Source organism: Sminthopsis crassicaudata, chromosome 5 (genome assembly GCF_048593235.1).
Source record: "Sminthopsis crassicaudata isolate SCR6 chromosome 5, ASM4859323v1, whole genome shotgun sequence".
In the NCBI taxonomy this organism is placed as follows: Eukaryota; Metazoa; Chordata; class Mammalia; order Dasyuromorphia; family Dasyuridae; genus Sminthopsis; species Sminthopsis crassicaudata.
Window position 1 is genome coordinate 206,188,922 of NC_133621.1, and position 27,084 is coordinate 206,216,005.

At 39.4% G+C, this 27,084-nt stretch overlaps 1 protein-coding gene across 2 annotated transcripts in view; it reads right to left on the minus strand.

Moving 5' to 3' along the window:
• Window positions 1–9,408: 9,408 nt before the first annotated feature.
• DYRK2 (dual specificity tyrosine phosphorylation regulated kinase 2) overlaps window positions 9,409–27,084 on the minus strand; it is a 37,589-nt gene continuing 19,913 nt past the window's right edge. The window contains exons 1-3 of one of the 2 annotated variants that reach the window (XM_074269696.1): window positions 23,045–23,610; window positions 21,763–21,920; window positions 9,409–15,152 (exon numbers count right to left, since the gene is read on the minus strand). In XM_074269696.1, coding sequence (XP_074125797.1) covers window positions 13,551–15,152; window positions 21,763–21,920; window positions 23,045–23,090 — 1,806 coding nt within the window. In that variant the 5' untranslated portion in view covers window positions 23,091–23,610 and the 3' untranslated portion in view covers window positions 9,409–13,550. Of the gene's footprint in view, window positions 15,153–21,762; window positions 21,921–23,044; window positions 23,611–27,084 lie in introns of those variants that run through there. The other variant, XM_074269695.1, reaches the window with a different exon arrangement.

Here is a 27,084-nt window from a genome sequence, read left to right on the forward strand (position 1 = left end):
TTTAATAGGAGCATGTAGTAAAGAAACAAAGGTCAATTAACAAGAGCATCAGACTCTGGAGAAATAAATCTCTGAGGACACCTTGTCCATATCAGAAAGTCCAAGGGACCAGTTCCATATCCAATCCCACTTCTGACACCAATTTTATAATATTTGATCCTTACAACTACCCCGGGAGGAAAGTGCTGTTATTATCTCTGTTTCACAATTTTATAATCGAGGAAACCTAGACCAACAATGACTTGCCCAGGGTCATACAGCCAATAAGTGTCTGAGGATAAATTTGACCTTGTCTTCCCACTCCAGGCCCAGCATTCTATTCATTACATCACACAGCTACCTAATCACTTTCATCCGCTTAATTCAATTGTGAAAGAGGGATAATGTTCTTGGTGGGATCACTGGAAGAGATTACTTCCTATTCAAGGCTTCTGGAGCAAGGCACATGGTAAGCCCTGAAAAAGGCAGGAGAGGCTAAAAGTATTTTCATTGGTGTGTTTGTGTATTATGGATGATAGGTTATGTTGTTTGTTCATTTGCTTTTGGTTTTTTTTTTTTCTTATGTTTAGAATTATGATTTCATCAATTTAGGGAGACTCCAATGAAGAAAGTCTACCAGTACAGACTAACAACAGTTCTACAATGGATAGTTTTGTTTTTTGTTTTAAATTATCAGCTTTAATTTTTTCAACAGATATAACCCAAATAATCAAGAATTCTTTGGGGTACTGATTTTTTTTAACATTAAGACATTTTAAATTCTAAATCCTTTCTCTCCTTCTAACATCTCCCCCAGTCACTGAGAATGCAAGCAATATAATTCCCAGTATTTCTGTGAAGTCAAAATGTGTTTCCATATTAACCATGAAATTTATAATTTTAAAGAGTTGTCTAGTATACTAAGAGATTAAGTGACTTGCTCAGGGTCACACAGCCAGCGGGTATCAGAATCAAGCCTTGAATCCCAGGTTTTCTTCACTCTCAGGCTGAATTTCCATTTATTTCCACACTCTGCCAGAAGACCATATATGAATCTCACTGAATCTCTTACCAACTCGCAGAGGTAGCAATTCTTTCATATAAAATACAAAAGTCACTGGGTTAGCTGGCCCTACTGTACATTATTTTGTTGTTCCAGGGACTCTCAGGAATGCCATGTGATAAATAACAAGAACTTCCTGAACCAGGGAGGGAAAAGGAAGTCTCGAGAGCAATATCCTTGCAAGCCCCAAACTGTGAAAGGATAACATATGTCACCATAAGAAAAATTAGCCCATTCTCCCTCCTGACTCATTCTCCAGACTCCTCTCCTGTTTTTGCCAACTTGATACTAAAGACATAAATTAGCTTCAGAATTTGTTAGTAATGGGCTATGGTTTCTTACCGTCAATTAGCTCTTTAAAATTTCAAAGGTAATAAAAGTGTAAGAGGAAACAAAAAAAGAAGAAACCATACAGGTAGGTCATTCTTAACTGGAAAAGGAAGGTGACTTCTTAATACAGAGATAAAGAACTAAAGTTGTGAGATGCTATTATGTTATTATATCAGCCACAGTCACTTTTGCTAAACTATTGTGTTGTTTTGTTACTGAGGGTTCAATAGGGGAATGTGGGGAAATTTGGTGTAAAAAACAAAGAGACATTACTATATTTTTAAATTGAAAATTCCAGGGCAGCTAAGTAGTGCAGTGGCTGGATTGATGTTCATTCTTATGCTCTCAAAGAGGACTAATGACAGAGGGTGATGTCTTAATTTTCAAGTGCACTGGGATTTAAAGTAAGAGGCAGAACTCTGAAAAATCACTGGTCTCACTCTCAGTGAATAGAGTGTACATTGGCCCTGTACCTGGGTTCAAATCCGACCCTAGATAATTACTAGCTAACTATGTGACTGGGCAAATCACTTTGCTCGAATTGCCTTTCTCCAACCACCCTCACTTCCACCCCCCCCCAAAAAAAAAAAACAACAAAAAAAAAACAAAAAAGATTTCCGGGATGAAAATTAGAATAATTTTTTTTTTTTTAATAATCTTGAAAACTGTTTTGTTGGCTTGTTTTAAATAACTCTTTTTGGATAAATATACAAAAGAACAGATTCTATGGCATTTTGAAGAACAAATTACCAAATCTGATTAAAGTAAAGACATTCAAATCTCGTTAAATAAATTTTTTGGTTTTGTTTTTGTTTTTTGGTTTTTTTTTTTATGTGTGTGTTTTTTTTGCTGAGGCAATTGGGGTTAAGTGACCCAGTTAGGAAGTGGTAAGTGTCTGAGACTAGATTTGAACTCAGGTCCTTCTGACTTCAGGGCTGGTACCTATCCACTTCACCATCTAGCTGGCCCCTCAATGAGAATTTTTATAGAAAAGACTGTGCTAAAATCAAGAAAACTTTCCTGGATGAGTTATACAGTATTGAGTTACCAAGTCTCATCAAAAATGAGACTTGCTAATGTTTTCAGCCAATCTGCAACCACTCCTTCCTCTTTGGCTTTGAATAAACATAAGTCATTGCAAAGAACCAAGAGCAAAGAGTTTTAATGTTAGGAAAAACTTTTTAACATTTAGAGAAGTTCAAAAGTGGATTGACTACCTTGAGAAATGGAGGGTTCTCCCTCCTTGGAGGTCCTTCAAGGAAAGGTAAGACAACTTTTTGATTCTTTTTGTGAATATGTTGAACTCTGAAAAGGCCATTCTCTGATCATGTGCTCTTTCCTTCCTTCAAAAAAAAACCCTCTTTCTGTACCCAGCTGTCACTTTAATGACCAATTTTTCACTTTACTTTCTGTATCTAATACAGTGCCTGGTGCAGAGCAGATATTAAATATTTAGTGAGATGAATTAGATCAAATTAGGGTTTTATGCCAAATGTCCATTTCCTCAATGAAAATTCACTCTCCAGTCTCCTGAGGTCTGTCTCCCTTTCTGAGTGTTCCTCTACCGACATAAATCACAGAAAGCTTACCACTTATCTTGGTGGTGCAATGGGCCTGCTACACCTTTTGTATTATTCCTCAGTCACCACTTTTCTTTAATTAACCAGCAGCCCCATGCTTAGCTCATGAGTTCTCCCCACTACTTTCTGTCTTCACTTTGGCTTGTCACCCTTAGAGAACACTGGCTATTCCCTTTACTCCCATCTCCCTCTTTGACATCAACGTCCAACCTTTCTTGAGGTTTGGTTGTTTGGTTAGTTTTTTTGGTAGTTGTTTCTATGTGTGCTAGCTATTTTTTACATGAAAAATCAATACAAGGGAATATGGAGGATAGGAAGTAGACCTTAAGAATTCAACTGTATTGGGAACTCCCAGATAAGGAGATTCCTTCTATCAATATAATTTGACAACTTCTGGGTATCATAGTCCCAAAGACTTGACTATAGCACTGCAAGATTAATTATTTTGCCCAGGGTCATAGAGTTAGTGGGTCATAGAAAGAATATGTACCCACTGCTTAACAGAAAACTAACCCTGTTTCTATTAATCCCAGTCATCTACACAAGCATGCTAGGTCATAGAAGTTTTCAATCCCCACTTTGCCTGCTCTCCCTCTTGTCTAGCAGAACTCCTTCCTATAAAACTTGTCCACAGTCATTAGGCCTATTCTTTCCTAGGTTAAAGCTTTTATTATACTCTGGGGTTTTTTGAAGTTATGTTCTGAAGCTACAAAAGGTTGTTGAGGATCTCAGTCATTCTAGACCCCATTTTTGACTTAAACTCTGAATGTGAGCTTTTTCTGCCATCTTATCTGTCAAATCCTCCAAAGACCACTCATTTATTCTTTGTGAATGGTACAATTTATCTATTTTCTTGAAGGGCTTCAAAAACAGATTGTAAAATTTAGTGGGGTGCTCAATGGGCATTGAATTAGTATGCCAGGACATATATCCATTACAGATGGAAAATTAAATAGATCCCGAACTGAATGTGGAAGAAAGAGGATTTGCTTTGGGGGTATTGTGTGATGCATTTAATAATCCCAAAGAATTCTGATACTCACCCAATTTAGTACCAATATTTCCCTCATGATGGTATATGGATGAGAATCAGAGAACTGCAAAATCTCAGAAGAAAAAAATTTTCAGGTAACCCAAAATACATGTGGTGATGGGCATAAAAATACTAAAGCATCTTGTAAATTATGACTCATATCAGAAATAGTTTAAAAAAAAACCCACCATCAAACATGGATATAGATAACTGAAAAAGAAGGTAGGCTGGTCACATGGCAAAAGGGGAGGGTAACAAGTAGCTGGAGAGCTACACTAATCCCCAAGGAATGTTAGCAAGCAGTTAAATGTTCTGTAGAAAATTAGTGGGAGGACATGAACAAAAATCATTCAAAATGAATAAATATCTTAAGTTGCAATCTTCAATTATGGGAGGAACACTTATTTGGATAAGATAATAGTACCCCTAAGGCATCAAAGTATCTCTGACAGACATCCCACAATTCTTTAAATTCAGGACCAAAAAGTATGAAGTACAACTAGATGAACTTGGCAATTGCTTCAGAAGACCTTTCCTTCATTTCTATTGTGCATTAAAAAAAAAAAGTTCACCCATACTTCTACATATTCAAACGTAGAAAAGTATGGCCTAAAGATGTGGAAATAGAAGAAATCCTCCACTATAACTAACCTGACTACATGACAGTAGACAATCAACCCTGATTTGCCAGTAACTGAGCATATTTTAACAGGTTTTCATGAGCACTTATACATGCATTCAGGCCTGTTGATTTCTCTTTTTGCTCCCTTTGTACACACAATTGGAGAAGTTGTTGCAGAATCTGTCAAGTGACAATTTATTCACCAAGACCTTGTTCATTTAATTGGTTTCCTCCTGGTTGTTTAGTTAAATATATATCTTTGTTATCAAGCACCAAAAATCCAGATTAACATTAAAGTCAAGACACAAAATGACAGAACAATTTACTTTCCAATGCTCCAATTTGCTTAAGCAAGGACAATCCTAATCTATTGAGATAAAAATGACATTTGTAAAGTACCAAGAGATCCATATAGAGCTATCTTTGTAAAGATGAACAGTCTCTTGATTCTATCTCTATACCTGAGATTTATCTAGATGCTCTGGTATGTATATAATGACCATATTTTAATAGTTGTAAATTATTGATGTTAAATACCAGCCCTCTTCAGAGAAACATTAAATTGAGATTTAGGCAAGTGGCAATTATTTTCATCATTGAACATATGCAGGAAGAGGGGAACAGATGTGAGGGGAGGTTCACATCAAGGCAGGGGCAGACCAAAATGACAGACTGTTGACTCCTTCCAAGATAATAAAAATAATTTTTAAAATTAAGTTAATAACAGATGATATATACATGTGTATTTATCTATACACATAGAAGCATCTATGTGGAATAATAGAGGCAACACCACTTTGGAGTTAGGAAGACTCATTTTCTTGAATTCAAATCCAGCCTCAGACTGTGGCTGTGTGACCCTGGGCAAGTCACTTAATCCTGTTTGCCTCAGTTTCCTTATCTGTAAAATGAGCTAGAGAAGGAAACAGCAAACTAGTACTTTGCCAAGAAAATCCCAAGTGAGGCCATAAAGAATCAGATACAACTAAAATGACTCAATAACAATACACACACACACACAGGCACACATACACATACATACATACATATACATAAATATGTTCTATTTCTGGTCTATGTAGGCAAGTTCCCAGGAGGCCTCATTTCAGCCTTACAACCATACTAAGTATTAGATTCCGAAGATCTAAGTTCAAACCTTTGCCACTTGGCCAGAATCTTAATGTTCTCTTAAATTCCTTATCATTTATTTGTTTAGTTATGACTGATTCTACATGACCCACAGATTTTTATCCATCATTTTTCTTGGCTAAGATACTGGACTTGATATTTTCTTCTCCTGTGTGCTCCCATTTTACAGAAGAATGGAAGCAAATTATTTGCTCAGAGTCACACAGTTAGTATCTAGAGCCATATATGAACTCAGCTCTTCCTGATTCCAAGCCTAGTGCTTTTTTATCTACTGTATCACTTAGCTGCCTTAAGTCCCTTATACCCCTACAACTATTATGATTCTATGATCTAGACTTACTAATAGTATCATTACACAAAAATGCTTAATTTAAAATGACCAAACAATATAGTTCTTATTTAACACACAAATTGAATGAGTGACAATTTAAGAAGGAGAGAAGTAGGTAAACAGATAGATTATCATCATGGATTGAGCTCTGGGATGTTTTAAACTCTGTTCCTGTCTTTTAATTCTTATGTTTTTAGAGTTTTCATATTTTATGGTTTTCCTGGTTTTTTTTTTTTTTTTTCTTTCCGGTGGGTTCCTACAGCTACACCAATGAGTTATTTTTTTTTTTTTTTTTGGTTTGTTTTCAAAAAATACAGAGATCCCTGAAATCATGGAAAACCCAACAACAAAATACATTCAGGTCTTTGCTTTAAAGACTAATATACTCAGTATAACAGCTCAGATTTGCATGATATTTTAGTTAATCTAGGACTGTTCTTAGGTAAGTATTATTTCAATTTTACAGAGCAAAAACTAAAGTTTAATGATTTGCCTATTGGTATTTCCAGCTATTAGATGGCCAAAGCCAGTACTTCAACCCAAATCCTCTCACTATGAAGTTCAAAACACTCCTTACACACCATATCATCTTGCTAGAAGACAAGGATTGGGAAATGAATATCCCTAAAGTTTGATTCTAAAGGGAATAGAAGGGAGAGTTTTGTGCTTGAAAGAATGATGATAAATGCAATTAGACACAAATAGTGCTAGTCATTTAGTCCACATTTTCTTACTATACCTAAAACACTCCCAATTAAAAAGATACTGACTAAATGAAGAGAGGATATATCAAAATTGTAAGACAGTTATTATCACAAGAGATTATATTACTATCATATTATTAAACATATTATAAATTACTATATATTATCAATATATTATATAAGACATTCATAACACATATTATAAATTATTATGTGTTAATAATATATTTATCATATATTATTACATATTATATGGTTATACATATAAATACATTGTATTATACATATAAATTCATATATTATAAATTGTTATATATCAATAGTATATGTATAATATACACTATATATAATACATGTTACATGTAATACAATACATAATGCATATTATACTATAAATTATTATATATTGTTAATATATTTTAATATAGATAATACATATATGTGGAATATAACACTATGGAATGTTGTATTAGAAATTATGTATTTTTAACACTACATTATATCATGTAAATATATTTACATATATTATAAATTATTGTTAATAAAAAAACTAAAATATTTGTCTAAATTCAATAGAACATTGAGAGGATAAAAGATCATTCTGAAGCCAGGTTCAAAAGCCTGGAGTGGAAACAACCAAATGAAATATAATATGGAAATATAAAATCATTTCTTTAGGTTTGGATTTGTTTTTTAATTATGTTGTTAAAAGTACAATATGGGGGTGATCTAACTTAACAGTTCTGAATGAAAATTTGGATAAGTTTGATTTGCCTAGAGGTTCAGGAAGTCAGTGACATGGCCTACCTCACTGAAAAGCTAGTGAGCTCTTATCAATGTTCATCCTTCATTCTGGGAGAGAAGCAATGGCATCAGAAAGGGGATGCTTTGACTTGTGCATGAACTGGACTTAAGGGAGGCAAAGCTGTGAGCAAAGTCATCAGCCTCACTGATGAGAATGCTCCAGATTCCAGGGGCAAGACAAAAGTAATGGGGCCAGATGCAATGGGTGACCCTGGTCTTTAGACCAACAGGGAAGTATTAGTAATTCCAGTGTAACCTCTACTGGTCAAATCACAATCAATTGTGTTTGGTTCTGGGTACCATATTTTAAGAGATCCTGTTTCAAAACGGGTTCTTAACCTTATATGTGTATGTGTGCCATAGCCCTTTTTGGCAATCAAGGAAAGCCCATGGGATCCCATTTTAAATGAAGCAAATAAAACATCTAGGACTACAAAGGAAGCCAATGATATTGAAATACCATTAACATATTTTTGAAACAGCTTCTATTCTAGAGAAAGGGTTTGGGGGGAATAAAACTGGAAGGAAAATCATCTGAGGACATAACGATGAGCCTAAGGATATAGACTGGAGAAGAGAGAATTAGAGACTTCAAATATTTGAAATGTTGATCTATAGGGGAAAGGTTAAGCTTATTCTATAAAGCCTTAGAGAACAGACCCAGAAGCAGTTATTAGGTTTCATTGTCCAAAAAGGGAATGGAATGCCTTGGGAATAAGCACAGATCATTCACGAAGTCTTTGAATACAGCCCATCAATGTGTGCTGTCTGGGAAGTTCCTGCAGTGGAGAGGGCATAAAAGATGATTTTGTCTTGGGGTCATAGACTTAAGAGTATGAAGGAAACTCTTGCTTTTAAGGTCATTAAATCCAATCCTTCCTTTTCATTTTACAGATAAAGGCAGAGAGTTTAAATGACTTGCCTAGAGGCATATATGTAGGTAATAACTGCTTAGGGTAGATGTAGGTTCCCATCTTGCTTAATCTCAGGCCCAGAATTCTACCTAATAAGCCAACTAACAACTAATGACCAACAATGGTCTCTTAAAAATTTTAAGATTCTTTGCAATTATTTGCAAAATTGATGAGAAAACGTTTCTCCACATTTGTAAAATAAACCTTTCTAGTATTAACTGAACTTCACATTAATTTTTCAAGTCCTACTTGCAGACTCCAAACCTTATTTTCAAATTTATCCATCACATCAGAGACAAAAAAAAAAAAACTAAAAACATTTAGGGAAAAAAAAAGGCAAATCAGGGAAATCATAAAATGTGACTATAGAAGCATAAGCATTAAGACACACACACAGGGAAGGGAAAATTTTGCCAATCATAGTAGACAGACAAGGACAGGGGTATTGGGAAAGGGAAATTTTTCCTATATATTCATAGGGTGATTGGTTCCTTGAGGACTCCAGAATCCTTATAACTTAAGTATCCAAATGGAAGCACATGGCAGGGCCACACAAAGAAAGAAAATGGGGGTGGGGTGGGGAGAGGGAAAAACATTAAAAAAAAACTACTGCAGACAGATGAACAGAATAGTCCATTAAGAAAAAGACCTGCCTCATAATTTTTTTTGTTGTTAAAAAATCTTTTTGACTTAAAATTCTTCAAACACATGATGAATCCATTGTGGCAGGTGAACAAATTGAAAATATTTTTTAAAATTTTGAGATGGCTGGCACAAGTTTACTTGTATAGTATCCTGAAAATTTTTCAGGTTTTTTCAGACCAATTGAATCATTCAGATTACACAGGGGAATGACATTAGCAGAATAGCCCTCTAGTTAGAGAAGGGGAGAAGGAAAGGTAGGACATTAAAATTTTATTCTGAAATGATCTCTGGCCACAACAATAAAATTCAACAAATATTCACTAAACAGTCTTACTCCTGCCATCAGCTGTACAATACACACAGTATCATAGAACTGGCCACTAGGATTAGAATCCACTACAACATATTTAATGTTCAGTGGCGACAGCAGCATCTCACAGATTTTTTTTTTTTACATACATATATACAATCCACATTCAATCATTTTTTTTCACATATTTTCAGTACACACAGTTGCAGCATATCACAGTCACGTTGTCTAAGTTGTCGCTTGATAAAAACCCAAGCCACTGCCTAGACATAATTGTAGCAGTTGAGCTGAGTAATTACAATGACTTCTGATATATTTTTATAGCAGAGATGTACAAGCCCCTAGAAACAAATGGTTCACGATGTGTGTGTCTTAAATGCTACCGTAGCACTGAATTGGGCAATATTAAAATCTTTTTTGACAGAATCTCTTTGTAAAAAAAAAAAATCTTCTGCTTACAAGAAATATCTTTTTGATGAGAAAAAAATTAAAAAAACAAATGGCATGTCTTTTAAAATAATCCATGCTTCAATTGCTGGCTTAAAAGATTCCAATATGGCCCAATGCTACTGATGTCTAAAGTGTTTTTTAACATTCTGATGGAGTGATTTCATATGACTCCAAACCACCCATTCAGGTAAAAGTGGCTTAAGTGCCTCGCACCCAAATTGTAAAAATCCCTGGCTTTGCCTTTACTACAGCCAGGTACATAGAAAAGGAATGCACTTTGGTTCAAACCAAATGCCCTGGGATTAATCACACTATAAAATTAAACAGTTTGAGGTAAATTTTACAAATACAGTTGATTTCTGTTTAGTGTTCACATAACCAAAAAAAAAATAGCATTTAAAAAATCAGTCTGATGTTAAAGATACAAATAACTAAGGAATGCTGTCTTCAACCCTTTAAGTAAAGTAGGCATTACCTGTGTGGCAAGGTGGTGTGTGTTGAGGCACCCACCATATGGTGAGTGACTCATGCCTTATGGTTAGCATTAAGGCCTTTGAAAGTTAACTTGATGTTTTAAGACAGGTTTACCTTTTTAAAAAAGAAATTCCTGGTCCTTACTACCTCATATTCAAAGGGTTAGAGAAGCCCAGATGCATGCCTTACAACATGGCATTCATAACAAAAGGCACATTGTTAACACTAAGGGCACGATTTATACTCTATTGTTAATCTACACAGTCTTGCATCACTCTATCCTTCCATGGTTTTAGCGATACACTTAAGTGGCAAAAACACTCCAGTGGTGCAAGAAACTGAGCCAAATGAGACTGCAACCAAAGACAAGACAACACGGTGCTATTACTCGGTCTGAAAACAGCTCAGACATCCCTAGACAATGGTCACCTGTGAGGCTAAGTGCTGTTTCCAAGCCAACTACTAGCAGCCTATCAGAGCCCTTAACAGAATAATTCTTAAATTTACATCAAAGCAAGATGCGACATTTTTCCTTCTTTACATTATATATATATGTGTGTGTGTTAGAATATTTTAAAGCAGCCATACCACAGAAAGCTGTTAATATAGCAGGATTTTTTTTTAAGGATAGAGGAAATTTCACTGTATTGGGGGTTAAAAAAATATCTCTGCACACTCAAGTTTGGCCTAAAAGTTTCCGGTTGCATTTATGAATAGTCAGTCACAAATGCATTATTGGCATTTTAAGAACCAGTTGGGTGGGAGAAAAAAAATTTAGAAAAGAAGACAAGTGGCATTAACCCATCAATGATTGTTTTTAATTGTTTTATTATGAAATGTATATTAAAAGCAGGCTCAGGCTCAGGCTTCAATATTTAAAACTAGATATTGACAAACTGGAAATTAAAAGGAAAAGGGAGAAGCAAAAGGAGAAGGAAAAGGAAAATTGAGTCTTGACATTTTTGTTTTGTTGATTCCATAACCATCATTAAGGGACTTGTGGTTTGCAGGTAAACCAAACCTTGGATTTCCTAAGATTGAATGTTAATAAATAAGCAGATATTTAAATTTCAAAAGCCACTGATCAGTTTGTGTATCACATTAGTATCACTTAAAATGCAACACTCATCTATTATTGCACTCTCACAGATTACATAAAATTGCATTCGGTATTCTACAACGTTTTATTTGGACTAGGGGCAAGAAGCTATCATTTTTAAATAAAGGAAAAGTACAGATTAATTTATTGGTGACAACTTTAAATATTAAAGCAAATATCAACACCAATACCTTAATAAAAATGAATTTTAATTTTAAAGTATTGATTTTTTTTTTGGCAAATATTTATGTATTTCCTGAGCATTTTTCTCCACTATCAACCAACCCACAAGGCTAAATAAAATGTTTTGTTCAAAATGGTTTTGCTATTTTGAAAAAAAGAAATGAAGTTGTAAGGTAAATAGGAGAAGAAATTAACCGGAAACTTTCTTGGCCTCACTGGGGACCATGCTTTAAGTACTTGTAAAACAATTTACAGGCAATTTAAGATTCTCTGTTCATATAAAAATCATTTATGCTAATTTATTACCCTAACTAAAGCCTCTTGTCCAAACAGCCAGAAATCTTTCTATATTAAATTACACATTCTGTAAACTTGCTCTTTGGCCCTCCTTACTTATCTGGTGCATCTCACTGTTGATCAATTTGTGATGAAATACTGACTCTGCAGTCATGGGAATCATTACTATTCACAGAAGAAATAATCCCTTTCCTAATCTGGATATTATTCTTCCAGGTGAAGTGTTTTCCTCAAAAAAAAAAAAAAAAAAAAAAAAAAAAAAAGAAAAAGAAAAAAAAAAAAGAAAAGAAAAAGAAAAAAAAAGGAAAAGAAAAAGAAAAAAAGAAACTAGAAATGCTTTCCAAATAAAATGTAAAATAAGATAGGAATGTAACATCTAGTGTTCTTTCAATTATCATTCCTGGAGTAAGTAAAAACGAAAGTGTCCTTGAATTATAATTATTCCTTTTTTTTCCTTTTTTTTTTTTTTTTAGTGCTGGTGTGAATCAATCCTACCTGGGGCAGCTATACAAATACTTCTGCTATTAGTGGAGATTTAAATTTTTCTAAGTGAAGAATGAGTTCTTCTTGGGCTAAAAGAAACTTTTGGTACCATCTCGGAATAACACATAGCTAGTCAATCTAGTTTTCCTCCTAGAGTTTTCAACTGAGGTCATAATCCATCAGAAATGAAAAGTCTTCTCTATGTTACCAATTCGAGGGGCTACTTGAAAGAAAAAAAAAAGCAAACTGCAGCTGCAATCAAGAGAGGTCACAGTGGGGTAAGAAGGGCAGAGTGGAAGTTAGGTAAGGAGTGAACGAAGGAACAGAGAGAAAGAGAAATACTCCTTGGGCTACACATCTAAAATTAGGTTTAAAACATTTTGCAATACATGAGTTTCTCTTTACAAAGCTGCTCATCTGTCATATTGTAAGATTTTAGAAGAGCACAGATTCCCATCTTCATTCATCCACCCACAGTCTGCTTCTCTTGCTTTTTACACACTGTCTGAATGCTAATAAGACAAAATTTATCTTCAGGATCTTATTTTTGCTTTTGTTTTGGATCTTAATAGTGACCTTTCAAAAATACTGTAGGACACAACTGTATCTTCAGAGGACAGATCACTTCCACCCTGACCACTCCTACTCCTACCTCCCAGATGTTACGGAAAACAACAGTACACGCTCCATTGGTGGGCAAATGTGGAAGATGGGGAGAGGCTTACGGGGCAACCACTCTGAGGAAACTATAATGTGAACCATAAAAACATAGTGAATTATCTTTGACACCAAGCTGTAACGCATGACAGTCATGTCGTAATCAATGGCCTGCCATTGATATTTATTACTCTGCCACACGAAATACAGTAAGGCTCATCATACTTTAGAAGACAAAACATTCTTTAAAACTATAAAAACTTAAAGCATTGTCCCCATATACTTTATAAAAACAAAATGAACAACTCTTACATTAAAATAAGTGCTAAAAAGATACAAATAAGTAAAATTGAGCAAATGAAAACATCTGAGCTACTTGTTTCAAATGAATAAGGCCCAGCAATAGAGTATCTCTCGGATTACCAGCATTAGGGCACTCAAGCTCAGCTAACAAGTTTTGGCAACACTGTCCTCTGCTGAATATTCCCATTGGCATCTGTCATTTGTGCCAAATTAGTCCTCAGTTTTGATGCTGAGCTTGAAGGTGGAGGTAACTTGGAAATAGACGTTATAGCACCAGCGCTCTCTGTTATCCGTTTTGCTGCTGTCTTCTCCCCAGTTGGAGGCTTTGGCAGGCGCCTCCGAAGCCAGGGGTGTCTCAACGCCTGGCCGGGGGTCATGCGTATGGCAGGATCCCATTCCAAACACTGTTTCAAGAAATCAAGGAAAAGCGGATCATCACACCCCTTAAGTGCAGTGCCCCACTCTCTACTCTCTGGCGGGCCCCTCAGTTTCCCCCTTCGGGAGCGGCCACCATTCAGAATGATGGAGCCGTCGGACAGAGTTGTAACAGTGCAGTACCGGGGATAACCCTTAGAGCTCACAAAATTTTTGGCTCGTTTGGATGCGTCTAGAAGTTTGGGGGCAGGCATGCCCAAGAGTTCAATCATACAAGCCAACTGGTCCCCTTCATCTTCCCCAGGCAAGAGAGGGTAACCTGTAAGGAGCTCTGCTAGAATACAGCCCAAGCTCCACATATCAATAGGCATCCCATACCGAGCACCAAGAATCACCTCCGGTGCCCGATAAAAACGCGACTGAATGTACGTGTAGACACGCTGATGTTCGTAACAACTGGAGCCAAAATCAATCACCTTAATACCACTCCTACCCTGTTGCTTTAATAAGATGTTCTCGGGTTTAAGGTCACAGTGAATGATTCTATTTTTGTGTAAAGCATCTAAGCACTGCAAAATCGAATGGGCAAATTTTCGAACCAGGGGCAAGCTGAAGCCCTGAAATTTGTTTTTCTTGATCAGCTCATAGAGGTTCATACTCAGTAACTCAAAGGTCATGCATATGTGATTGCGGAAAGTGAAGTTCTCCAGCATGTGGATGACGTTCATGTTGTTATCCTTGTCCTGTTTCCGCAGATGCTCCAGGATCCGGATTTCCTCTGCAGCCTGCCGGTGGAAACGCTTTTCGTTCCTCACCATCTTGAGGGCCACGTGTTGATGCACTTTGTGGTCATAGGCCTTCACCACTTGTCCAAAGCTACCTTTCCCTATGACCTTTAGGACTTCGTACCTATAAGCAATGTGATCGTGAGGCACTTGCACATAAGAGCCCTGGTCATCATCATAGCCACCATTGTTTGGCCCGCCTGTCGTGCCTTGGCGTTTCTTTGCGTTTGGACCCAAAAAGTATATTTCAGGGTAACTAAAAATCTCATGGTGTTCGAAGGCTGTTAGCTTTAGCACATATTGCTTCATTGCCTGTTCCGGTGTCATAGAGGCGGCTTTCACTTTTCCAGTTCCTTCTACAGACTTCAAAGAGTTGGAGCTCCCTTGCCGTCTATGAACGCTGTCCAATTGTCTGTCTTGTACTAGTGGCAATCCAGTTTTACCAACTGTTGTAAGCCCGTTTGGTTGTGTAGTAAGAACTGTCCTCTTATTACTATTATCTTCAAAAAGCTGCTGTACCTGGAGTTGTGCGTGGCTGCCAAGGACCAGGTGATCATTCATAACGTGCTTGCTACCAGCAATCTGGAAGTCAAAGATATATGTTGCAATTAGAGCATGAAGAGTCTATCTCTTTGACCTAAGCATTCTGTACATCAGCTTCCCATCTACCTTACTCCATATGGCTTAATTTACATTTCAGAATTAAATGTATTAATAAACTGAGTGGAGACCTTCCAAAAATCCCCAAGATGGTGGTGAAGATACTGAAAATTTAGAGGAGGAAAAAAATGAGAAGGAAAGGGAGGAGAAGAAAGAGGAGAAAGACAGAAGAAGAAAGACAAGGAAAAGGAGAAGGGGAGGAGGAGGAAAAAAAAAAGAAGTTACTTTTTCTAAAGTTGCCCTATCTTGTAGGCACTAGTCTTCCTCTCCAAAGGAGAGCTGCTGCTATGAATTTTGAGCTTTTACACAAAGATGGGTATGAATCATCTACTGTTTGGCCACTCTTAATGGAGAACAAGACCAAACAATGTTGGACAAGGATTCATTTCACCAAATCAAGACTGGAGGTACTTCTGGTAACATCTTATAAAATCCTTATTCTCTTTACTATCTAAAAAGTCTCTTACTTTTCATCAGAGCTAGGGTTACAAAAGGTTACCTATTCTGACAAATAATCCATCCCCTTCACTTTTTCCAGCAAGACATTTGGTCACCAACCTAAGTCAATCCAGAAGACTATATTTTTGTGCAACAAGAAAAACTCAGCTTTTTAACAAAGACTTTAGTTAGCAATGTCAACTTCAGGTATGTGTGCCACCATAAATGCAATATTCCTGTCCCAAAAGGTGGTGAATATGAGTATGTCAGGAGTACCCAAAGCAGCACTGTGATGGAATGGATACATTCCAGCCTTTTGAACATGTTTACTTATGTGACCTATAAAACTTTTTAGGATCATAGTTTACTCATCTGAAAAATAAGAGAATTGGTCTGGATGGTATATACTGTTTCTACATATTTGATCCTAGGAAGCACCTGCTTTCAACTGTCTATAGACCAAACAATAAGTTCCTACCATGTGCCAGCCATTTTGGATATAAAAAAGAGGTAAGCTGGAAGCTTACTGTCTAACAGGAGAAATAATCTGCCATCAGATGTATAAAAACAAGCTATATATAACCAGATAAATAATAATTATGAGTTGAAAAGCACAGGAATTCAGAGGGCTTGAGAAAGGTTTCTTTTAGAAAACTGGATTTTAATTAAGACTTAGAAGAACACAGGGAGGTCAGTAGCCAGAGCATAAGGAGAAGAAAGTCCTAGGCATGGGAAACAGCCAAAGGAAAAGCCTGGAATTGAAAAATGGGAGTGTCTCATTCAAGGAAAAGCCAGGAGGCCAGCCATTATCTTTGGATCAAAGAGAAATGTGTTGGGAATTAAAATGAAAGAAAACTGGCAAGTTAGGAGGGGACTAGGTTATGAAGGGCTTTGAATGTCAAAAAAAGGCATTTTGTTTGTGTTTGTGGAGGCAATTAGAAGCCACTGAAATTTATTGGATTGGTGGATAGGGAAGGTGGCATGGTCAGACCTGCACTTTAGGAAATCACTTTAATGGCTGAACATAAGATGAAGTGGAGTGGGGAGAGACTTGAGCCAAGCAGACCCACCAGTAATAGGGTATTGTAGCAATCCAGACTGAAATGATGGGAGCCTGCTTTGCTATTTACTAGCAAGTCACTTAACCTCCCTCTGCTTCAGCTTCCTCAAAATGAGGGGTGGTGAAATTAAATGCTACCAACACCATTTATTTCTAAATTCTACTTCTACTATTCTTTAATTTATCTGAGGTATATATGTTAATGTTTTCAATACAGGGATATGTTATGTCTCAGGAGTTAAACCGGTTACATATATGTATACATGGGTTTCCTAAAAATGAGGGAGTTAAACTAGATGATCTCTTCCAGTTCTAAATCTAGGATCTTATAATCCAAAAGCTCCTTTATGGGATAGTTGGGCCTATTTGGAGACAATATAACAATTGGGCACGTGACACAGGATAGTTTATGTTAGTAAATGGCAATTTAGCGCCATAATAGCCACCAAGATTTTTAGCAACTTTTTTAGTGGATACTATGTATGCAGATATGGAAAGTATGTTAACTATTTGGATAAGTCAGTTTTGATACATGTACACTTCTAAGGCCTTTCAGCCATGAGATTTTCCTCAAGTTTCCTTATCTACAGAAGAGATCCTTTCCTATTATCAATTTGCCAATACTTTTAAAAATGAATGTTTTAAAGGACATAAACATGGTAGGAATTGTCACTTTCACTATATAGTAAATACTGGGCAACAGAAACCTTTTTTATAAGAGATTCTTCTGGAGATAGGGAAGAGAGAGGGGATAAAAGGGGGAATCTAGGTAATAGAAAAAAGAAAAAAAAGAATAAAAAGATAGGAATTTTAAAATACTGGGCAGATTCCTAAATGGTAAAATTAATGGAAATAAAAGCAGCAGATTAGTTATAATGTGCCAGTCTAGTTTCTCATCTTTTTTTTTTTTCTTCCCCAATTTCCACTGTTTTTATGGCCTCAAAAGCAAAAAGGAAACATGAGCAAAGGAAAAATCAAAATGACCAAATCTTTCCAAAAAAGTCAATCTCTACAAGTCAAGGTAGAGAAATTCGAACAGCAGAGTTTAAGAAAGCCCAAGACGCCACAGCAAAGCTTTAAGTGTTGGGAGTTTTATTAATGACTAAATAAAATTTGGGACTCTAGAGACTCCTCAGTGATACTACAGAAGAGTTGTTTTTAAGTGTAAAAAGTTCAATTTGGTAGTTGAGAATTTTAAGGACTTTTTAAATAGGTATTTCAGTGTTTTGCATAATTGGAAATATAAATTATAAAACAGTTGTAGGTTTTGGAAATATTTTATGATTTAAATGTCAACAATGCCTGGTTAATCTCCATATTGCACTACATTATTGAGAATTGCCTTACATATTACTATAAGAAAACATGAAGTCAAAGCCTAGGGAATGACAAATATTCTCTAGGGACCTTGAATCTTATACTGCATTTATTATCATAGACTTTGAATTCAATGAAAGCAGATACACTATCCTAAAACCTGGGAACAATTTGCAGCAGCCTAAAAAAAAATCTCTGGGGGGAAGATGGAAAGAAGAGATTAGTTAGAATTACTTCCAGAATATACATCTGCCAGGGATAGGTAATAAACTCAAGACTTAAATATCAATACCTCTCTCACATCCCATGATGCTGTCAGACAGTCTCTAATCTAGACTACCTTGCTTCCATTGTAAAATACTCCTCTGACCACCAACCTCTGCTCAAAGAATACTTTTTTTAAAATGTTGAAAAATATTTTTTAAAAAATAAAACAAAACACGATGCTCTACTCTTTGTGGTAATTATAATCACTGCCAATAATACAATGGCAAGCCCTTGCTAACTCAAAGAGCTAATATTCTCAAATACATTAAATGTCATAATACACTATTCTGATGTCATCAAAAGCATTGTCTATTAGTCTAGGAAAAAAGATAGAATCCAAGAAGATTAGAATTTTCATTACACCTCCCACACCATCTATTTACCTTCTCTGCTTTGAAATATCCCCATCCATTAAATGGGAATACTACCACTTATTGAGTCCCCATTGAATTCAGGCATGGATGATTAATGCCTGGAGAATGCTTTACATAAGAACAGCATCATGAAATGTTATCAAATTACATTTGAAAATTAAATAAGGAAAATGCTACAGTAGCATCTCCCATATGCCTCAAGACAACTTGCAGAAGGTTATCTGGAATACTTTTAGCTTGATAATCAAAGGTAAAGAAAATGAATGGAGATATAACATAGATATGGACATAGATAACAGTGACAGACAGAGACAGAGAAACAGAAGCAGAGAGGCAGAGGCAGAGACAGAAAGAGATGAATAGATGATAGAAATGGGCAGACAAATAGCAAGATAAGACAGATAATGTGACAAACATGCAGAGACACCAGGAAGAAAAGGTTAAAGGGACAAGTTAAGTCTCAAAGTTTATAATCTTTATGTTATATGTGTAACCTAGCATCACCCTTCATATATATAATGTGTATAAAGAGGTGCTAGGGAAAGTTCCTATGACAAGATCACTTTCCCCCTCCACAATGACTTGTTTTTTTCCACTCTTATTTAAAAATAGCTCTTCCAAGATCTGTCCTAAAATTAAAAATAAAAACTTCTAACAGTCTGACAAGTGTGGGGAGATATAGGTTCAGAAAAGTGTATCTGCCTATCTTTATAACCTAGAAACACAAGAATTAACAACCTCAACCACTATGCAGTAGTGAGAGTTAAATTCAGTCACCAAATGTGTAACCTTAGAAAGTAAGCTTCCTCAGTTTCTTCAGTAAAATCAGGGGGTTGATCTCAATGACCTCTAAATTCCTTCTAGTTTATAACTCTTTGAAAAGTATGGCTACTATATAGTATATCCCCCTGACCAACATTATCCTACAGAAAACAAACAAAAAATCCCAGCATATTTCCTAACCCAAGTATTCTTGCAGAGTTCAGACACAAGTAAAGCAAGTTGATACCAAAATGAGCTCTAAGACAGTTAGTTGAATCGGTAAATAACAATCCCAACAACATTTCTGATAAACCAGAGTGCAGCAAAGGCAGCTTTGTTGCAGTGCATAAAGTTATACTTAATCAGGAAGAACTGGGTTCCAATTCTGTTTCATACACTATATAAAATGAGATAACAAAGTGTTTTGAAAAATTTTTAAATGCAATTATTATTATAGTATGTATTTTCTCTAAAGAGGCTCTATCATATCTTTTAAATCAATCTGCTATTTTCATTTCACTTCATTCTGAAATACAGATTGGTTCTCTGATCAAAAAGGTACCCCTTTCTTAAAGTGAACTCTAGATAGAAATAAAGCACTTTTAGTAATCAATAGCTTTCTGCATCAGCACCTTACTACCTATGTAATGAAGGATTGTGTGACCTCTGTGACCTTGACTACAACTCTACGTCTCAGTTTCCTCATTGGTAGTGGAATTATATGACCAATCAGCTCCATTTTCAGATTTAATTTTATGATAGTTAAAGTTGGGAAACGGCATCAAAGATTTAAGATTTACCTTTAGTTAAAAACCTGGACTTATACTATTAGAAAAATTTCAAATGACAAACTTACTTCCTCCAAAAAAAAAAAAAAAAAAGACCAGGCTCTCAACAAACAAGAAACAAAACACCCTAAAAAATCTCTGGTTGCCACAAATATATATTCTCTAATGCATTGTATAATAATACATATTTGTCTGTAACTGCCCAGAGAATGTAACATTTAAGGTTTGTAGTGAATTCTTAGCTCACTAATGTCCTAGACTAGTGTTAGCAAAATAAGCCATTTTTATAGACGGAGAGGATCAACATTCCCCTTCATGAGCATGAACAAGTAGCTACATTGACCTTTTTACCCACTTATAATGTTTCCTTCTGACCAAAAAAAATAAACAAAAAAAGGAAGAAAAGGAAGAAAAAAGCAAGCATTACTGAAAGAAAGAGGGCAAGGCCTGTACTTCCATCTGTTAAGTGATGTCATTTCTGGGGCAAGCACCTGCCAGATCTAGCTGCCCCCTCCCACCCCACCCCTGACTCTGGCAAACACTCCAACAGTGAACAGAGATGGCTGTCTGCCCAATTCAACTGGACTGGAGGATCTGGTTGAAGAAAGAGGGAAAAAAGATCTCATCACTACCTTTAAACACATTTCCTTTCTTGTAGCAGAAACCATCCGTGGTCTGATCATGGGAGTTGAGAAAAGCGCTCATTATTGGTGCAAAATTCAGTTTTGCAATCTGCAGCAGGAACAAAATATTGGAGCTTCCTGACCTCCCTCTTGTTAAAAATCCTAATTTGTGCCTTCTCCCTACAAACACAGGGCTGTTGATTTCCATCAGTCTGATGTCAAACTGTAGGGACCTCGTGGTCTTTTATTTTTTCCTCCTATTTTAATTACTCCCTCCGTGGAGATCAAACTTGTAACACTCATAAAACATGCCTACACAAGCAATGGGTCACTGGCATGGCTCCTTTCTGGCTAGTGCGAGAGGTCTGAGAGGTTCATTCAGGGATCAATTTTCCGGGTAGGTACTCTGCCCTGGCACATTTGTTTCTATAAATACCCACGTGGGGGGGAGGGGGAAGGGGCGCTTCATGAGCAGGAAGGGATAGCATGGGAAGGCAGGCAACAAAGAAAGAGGAAATAGAGTGAGAGGAGTAAGAAGAAAAAGGAAAAGGTGAAGCTGGAAATCCTCCTTTGTGGTTACAGCTTCTAGGACTTCACTTAGTTGAGCCAGGACAGTATGGTGGATTATCTAATCATCTAAGTTCAAATCCCAGCCAAACCGAACAATTAAGTAGTCCAGAGTCTTTGGACAAATTATTTTTTCCATCCCGGGCCTCAGTTTCCTCCTCTGTAAAATGCACGAGGTGAGGTCTACACTCCAAGTGCCTTTCTCAACTCCAGGAGTGGAGGAGTTAGTTCCAAGCTCGCCCTTTGACCTTTCAGCTCGAGGGTGGACAGATACAAGCCCTACTGTGGCCACCCTCTCAGCCCCTCCTCCCTTCTTTTCCCCCGAGGGGCTCTCACCGCATGGGCAACGGCAGACGCCGTAGTGTTGCTGGACCTGAGAGGCGGCAGGGTGAGGGGGGAGGACTGGGTGCCAGTCCCCACTCCGGTCCGGGGAGCCCCAGCTCCGAGTCCTGGCGAACCTTGCAGCTGACGGACGTTGCTTTCCCCTCCTCTGCCTGGGGAAGACACGAGGGAGACAAAAGAGAGTCAGAGAGGAAGCGAACGAGAGGGGGCCTGGGCCGGCGCCCCGGGAGCTAGCCGGGGGCCCTCTCCTGGGCCTCGCTGGAGCTCGAACGAGCAAAAACTGGCCCCCCCGCAGGGGAAGGGTACTACTGGGAAGGGGGGAGGCGCAGGCCCAGCCATTTGGGGCGGCGGGGAGGGGGGGCGGACGTCCGGGAAAAGTTAATGACCAACGCTAAGCACACCAGCCAGCACACAGCATTCGAGTCCGCCCACTCTCCCATTAGGGTCGCCAGCCTTAGCAAAGTTAAAGCAACCTCTCAGGCGCGAATAGAAATGATATGAGAGACCTAGTAAGAAAATGTCTTTGGGGGGTTTGTGCACGTTTTAGGCGACGTCTGCCTGAGAGGGGGAGGTTTGGTGGAGCCTGTGTGTGTACGTTTATGTGTGTGCGCGCGCGTGAGTGTCCGTGTGCTGGGAGAAGGTGGTGTAAAAGGGCGAGGGGGGCGAAGCGGGAGTCCGGTGGGTGGAACAATGTTCCGGACTCTTCCAGGGCTCTCTTCCGCCGCCCCCACCCCCATTTCCGAACCCGGCCCGGGGGCAGTTGCAGCGGCCCCCGAGAGCCGCCCGAGGCTTTCACGCCCGAGTTTTCCGAGGCGGCGGGGCTGAGGAGCAGCCATCCCGGCCAGCCCTCCCGCCACCCCACGCCTGCATCCCCGCTTCGAGGGGGTATTTCCAGCCCTAGGGAACAATGATCGAACGAATGCCCGCGTGAGCGGCGGCGCCCACCCGAGGCAGCAGCGGCAGCGGCAGCGATGGGCAGCAGCAGCTCCCGGCCCGAGGGGCTCCGAGGGGCTCCGAGCGGCCCAGGGCGCGGCGCCCGCCGGGCCCCAGCTCCGCCCGCGCCTGGCTCGCCTCGGACTTTGTTTCCAGGGGCTCCGCGCGCCCGCCCGGACCTGGCCGGGCGGCCCCTCCCCCCCTCCGGCCCCGGGAGGCGAGGCAGGCGGGTCTCCGGGGATGGACGTGTGGGGCCCCGGCTGCCAGCTGCAGCTGCCCCGCTGGGTCTCAGCGCCGGGCCCGGCGCGCGTGCCCCCCTCTTCCTCCTCCTCCTCCTCCTTACCAGCTGGATAGGCGGCAGAAGCGGCAGCAGGTTTCCTGGTTAACATGGCCGCTGGAGAGGAAAATGCATTTCAGGGCGGCCGCCGCTGCTGCTGCTGCCAACGCCGCTGAGCTGCTGCTACTTCTCGCTGCAGCCGCCGCCTCCTAGTCTGCTCTCCCGTAGCCGATCCCCGGCGCCTGGTCGCGGTCTCCAAAGAGCTACACCCAGACACACACACGCCGCTGCATCCCCAGGGCCCGGGCCCGCAGCCGCGAGCCCCCCACTCTCCTCCTCGCCGCCGTCGTCCTCCTCCTCTTCCTCCGAGAGCAGCAGCAGCAGAAGCCCCGCCGCCACCCCCCGGCCCATGCACATCACTCCACCCTCCCCCACCCTGGCCGCGACCTCCCCGACTCCCTCACATCGGGGCGCGGGGAGCGAGCGGGGAAAGCGGCTGGGGCCGGGATCAGGCGAGCCGGAGAGCCTCCTCCCAGTCCTCCGACGCTCACACACTCACACTCACACTCACACACACTCCGTCTCTCCCTCTCTCTCCCTATGGGCTCAGACCTCGAGCGCTGTCCCCGCCCCTTGCTCCTCGCTTGCCTGGGCTCCCCTCCTCCCAGCCCAGCAGTCAGTCAGCAGTGCAAGCCCGTCCCCGGCTCCCCACCCAACCCAACCCCCCCCCCATACACACACACACTCGCCCCACTCCTAAACAACTAACTACAGAAACCCCTCCCCTGTCACATCAGCTGCATATTCCCCTTCCCAGGCTTCCCCAGCAAACTCTCAGCAGCCTTAAACAGCCTTCCTCTCTCCCCTCGGAGCTCTCTGCAGAGCGCCCCTCCACCTCTGGCTCCCCTCCACTCCCGTCAACCCAGGACCTTCTCCCCTCCCCCCTTCCCTTCCTGTTCTCCCAGTCATCTGCAAAGACCCCTCCTCTTTCCTCCACATCCCAGGCTCTGGTAACCTCACTCTAAGGAAATGTCTGCAGAGCCTCCTCTCGCCCCTGACCAAAAGTGCCTTTTCATTTATTTTCTCTAGCCCTCACAGACAACAGTGCTCCCCTTACTCGACTCCACCCCCACCCTGCCCCAGAACCGCCCCGATCCAAATGAATCCAACGTCCCCCAACCTATGTTTAAAATATCCAATTCGGTCACCTCAGCCAGCCAAAAACCCACACAGCCCTTCGCTCAGCCCGGCTCCGGGGGGAATCCTGAGAGCCTGGGAGGGGGTGGGGGGCTTCCAACACACCCTCCACGTTTTACTTAGTCAAAGAGACCGCTCTCCTGTCCCCAGAATGTTGGGGAGGCGGCTGGGCGCGTGTGGGCAGGCAGCTGGGGAAGTAGTTGGTCGCAGGTTGCTAAGCAAAAATAAACATCAGAGACACCTCCCATTTCCTTCCAGCAGATACCTCCCCGCTGCCTCCACCGCCACCAGGGAAGATACACCTTGCCTTCCACTCACTACCATAAGGGAGCGACACCAGCAATTCCTGTCCCCTGCAGAGCCTGGTTTCTCTTTCCCTTTCTACCACAGAAAAACAAGGATTTGGGGGTCTATTTTCCTGCTTGCTATCCCTTTTCCCCTTTGGGCTTTATGTCCCCTTCAGTCTACTGTCACACTACTAGCTCTGAGGAGCTCTTCTCACTCAGGTACACCCAGAGGCACGTTACTAGGAAAACATCTCCCTTCAATTCAATTCAATTCAGCTCAAATTAACAAGCAATTTTTCTTAGTTCATGAAGCTCATGGGATTTGACATGGAAGAGAGAAAACAGTTCTCAGGGAACTTACATTCCTTTAAGATGAGCCTTACCTACCACTGTTGAAATAGAAAATAATCTTGCTCTTCCAATTCCTCCTTCCTTTCACCCACCTAGTCTACACCTAGCCATTCCGCCATCGAAGTTACTATCTTTGACAATTAATCAATCCTTTGGGTGCCCTTTGCTATTTCAGTGAGTGATCTTGCAAAAGCAGCTTGACGCGGGAAGAAGGGAACAGAAGAAACACTCTCCCCTTAAAATAGGGAGCACTCAAGCCAGTCTACATAGAGGGTCTGGAATACAAATTTTAATCCAACCAGTGGACTATGAGCTCGGTAGGGGCAGGAAAGAGGTAGCCAGGGCTCAGTAGATAGAGCCACTGGGCCTGGAATCAGGAAGATCTTAGTTCAAATCCAGCCTCAGGAATTTCTTAGCTATGTAAACCTGGGCAAATCACTTTACTCTGTTTGCCTCAGTTTCCTCATCTGTGAAATGATCTGAGAAGGAAATGGCAAAACACTCCACTATCTTTGCCAAGAAAATCCCAAATGGGGTCAGGAAGGGTCAACAAAAGGGAGGAACGCCTTTTTTTTTCTTTTTTCCTCTCTTCTTTCCTTTTTTTCAGCTCTGTATTTCCATCAAGGACAATAACTGTATTTTGTTGTGTGGTGTTTTTTTGTCTTTGGATCATCAACCCCAGCATAGTGACTTGCACATAGTAGGAGCAAAATAAATGTTTGTTGAATTGAAAGGAATTGCACTAAATAGAGTTAAATTAGATTCTGCAGTCCCACTGTTTTCAAATCACTGTCATGGCAACACAACCTCCTGATCTCTCACTGAATTTATCTAAAGCCAAAGAGGGAAATGTGTTTTCCCTTTCCCTTTTAAATTCAGTTTTCCAGAGTAGAGTATGAGGTTCGCGGAGCCTCTTGAGTGTCTATGGAATGTTAAAGCCCTAAAATAAAGATGTAGGAGGCAGGGGTCACACACATGGCATTGTAATAGATATGATATATGCAGATAAATTCTTTGGTATCCTTTCTCAATAAAACAGACTCAAAGTAAAATGAAACAGTTTAAACCCAATAGTTCAAGAGTCCAGCATGACCTAGATGTCACAACTGTTTGGGTACTTATATTAAATCAAGTTTTCTTATCATCCCAAAGATCCTAAATGTTGAGTTTATATCAGTGGTTCTTAACCTAGGGTCAACTGAATCGATTTCAGGTAGTCTATGACAAAGCACCTTAAACTGTGGACCCTGACCCTATATGGGGGTCACATAACAATGTGGGGGGTCACAAAAGTATGATGTATTATCAGTAAATGTTTGATCTGTACACCTATTTTCTATACCTATAAACATGGGGCAGCATAAAAATTTCACACACACTCCCCCAAAAAGATTTGGGGATGTGAAAAGTCTGACCTATAATATCGGATGGGAGAAAAAAAGTACTTCTTTGTTTTCACCAAATTTGAAATGAAAGAATTTTTCTTCAATTATGAATGTAGGCAATAAACATTATTTTGAGAAGTTCATAGATTTCCTTAGCCTGCAAAAGACCTGGGGTCTATGACACACACAAAAAGATTAGGATTGATCAATATGGAATATGAATTATAGTAAACTTTTGCAAATGTAGCTAGGCTTTAAAATAATATAAGGGTAATAGGAAATTAATAAAATCAGAAGGAAGGCTAGAAATTGTCGTAAACTATATTGCTCTACAACCCTTCTCTATAGTTTAGGGCACTATATGAGAATGACTAAAGAAAAGTACTTAAAACACAATATATTACAAACACATGTTTTAGAAGTGTCAGAGAAAAGGGAAGTTCTGCAATGAGGCCTTAAAGTTAAAATAATGGTAAAAAAGGAGAAAGCAGTTCTGATTCTGCTGCATTTTGTATTTTTATGTCAGCTCAAATTGATTATCCCAAATGAAAAAATCTGATCTGAGGATGGGTATTGAGAGAAAGGTTGCAAAGACACATTCTTCTTCCACCCATACACCTAGATATATTAAATCACCATGTTTGACTGAAAATTAAAAAAACAAAATTCTATAGCCTAAAGGTAATCTGGAAACTGGAAAATAAATTGTGAAAATATGATGAAATATGGAATCCATTACTAAGTTATATTAGGAAAGAATTACTATAAGCAGAAAATAAGATATTCTAAAGAGGCCAGTTGGGGGCCAGATGTTTAATGCAATTCATGGCAATCATTAAATAATAAGGTAACACAGAAGGATACATATATTTTAATGTCCTCCTCC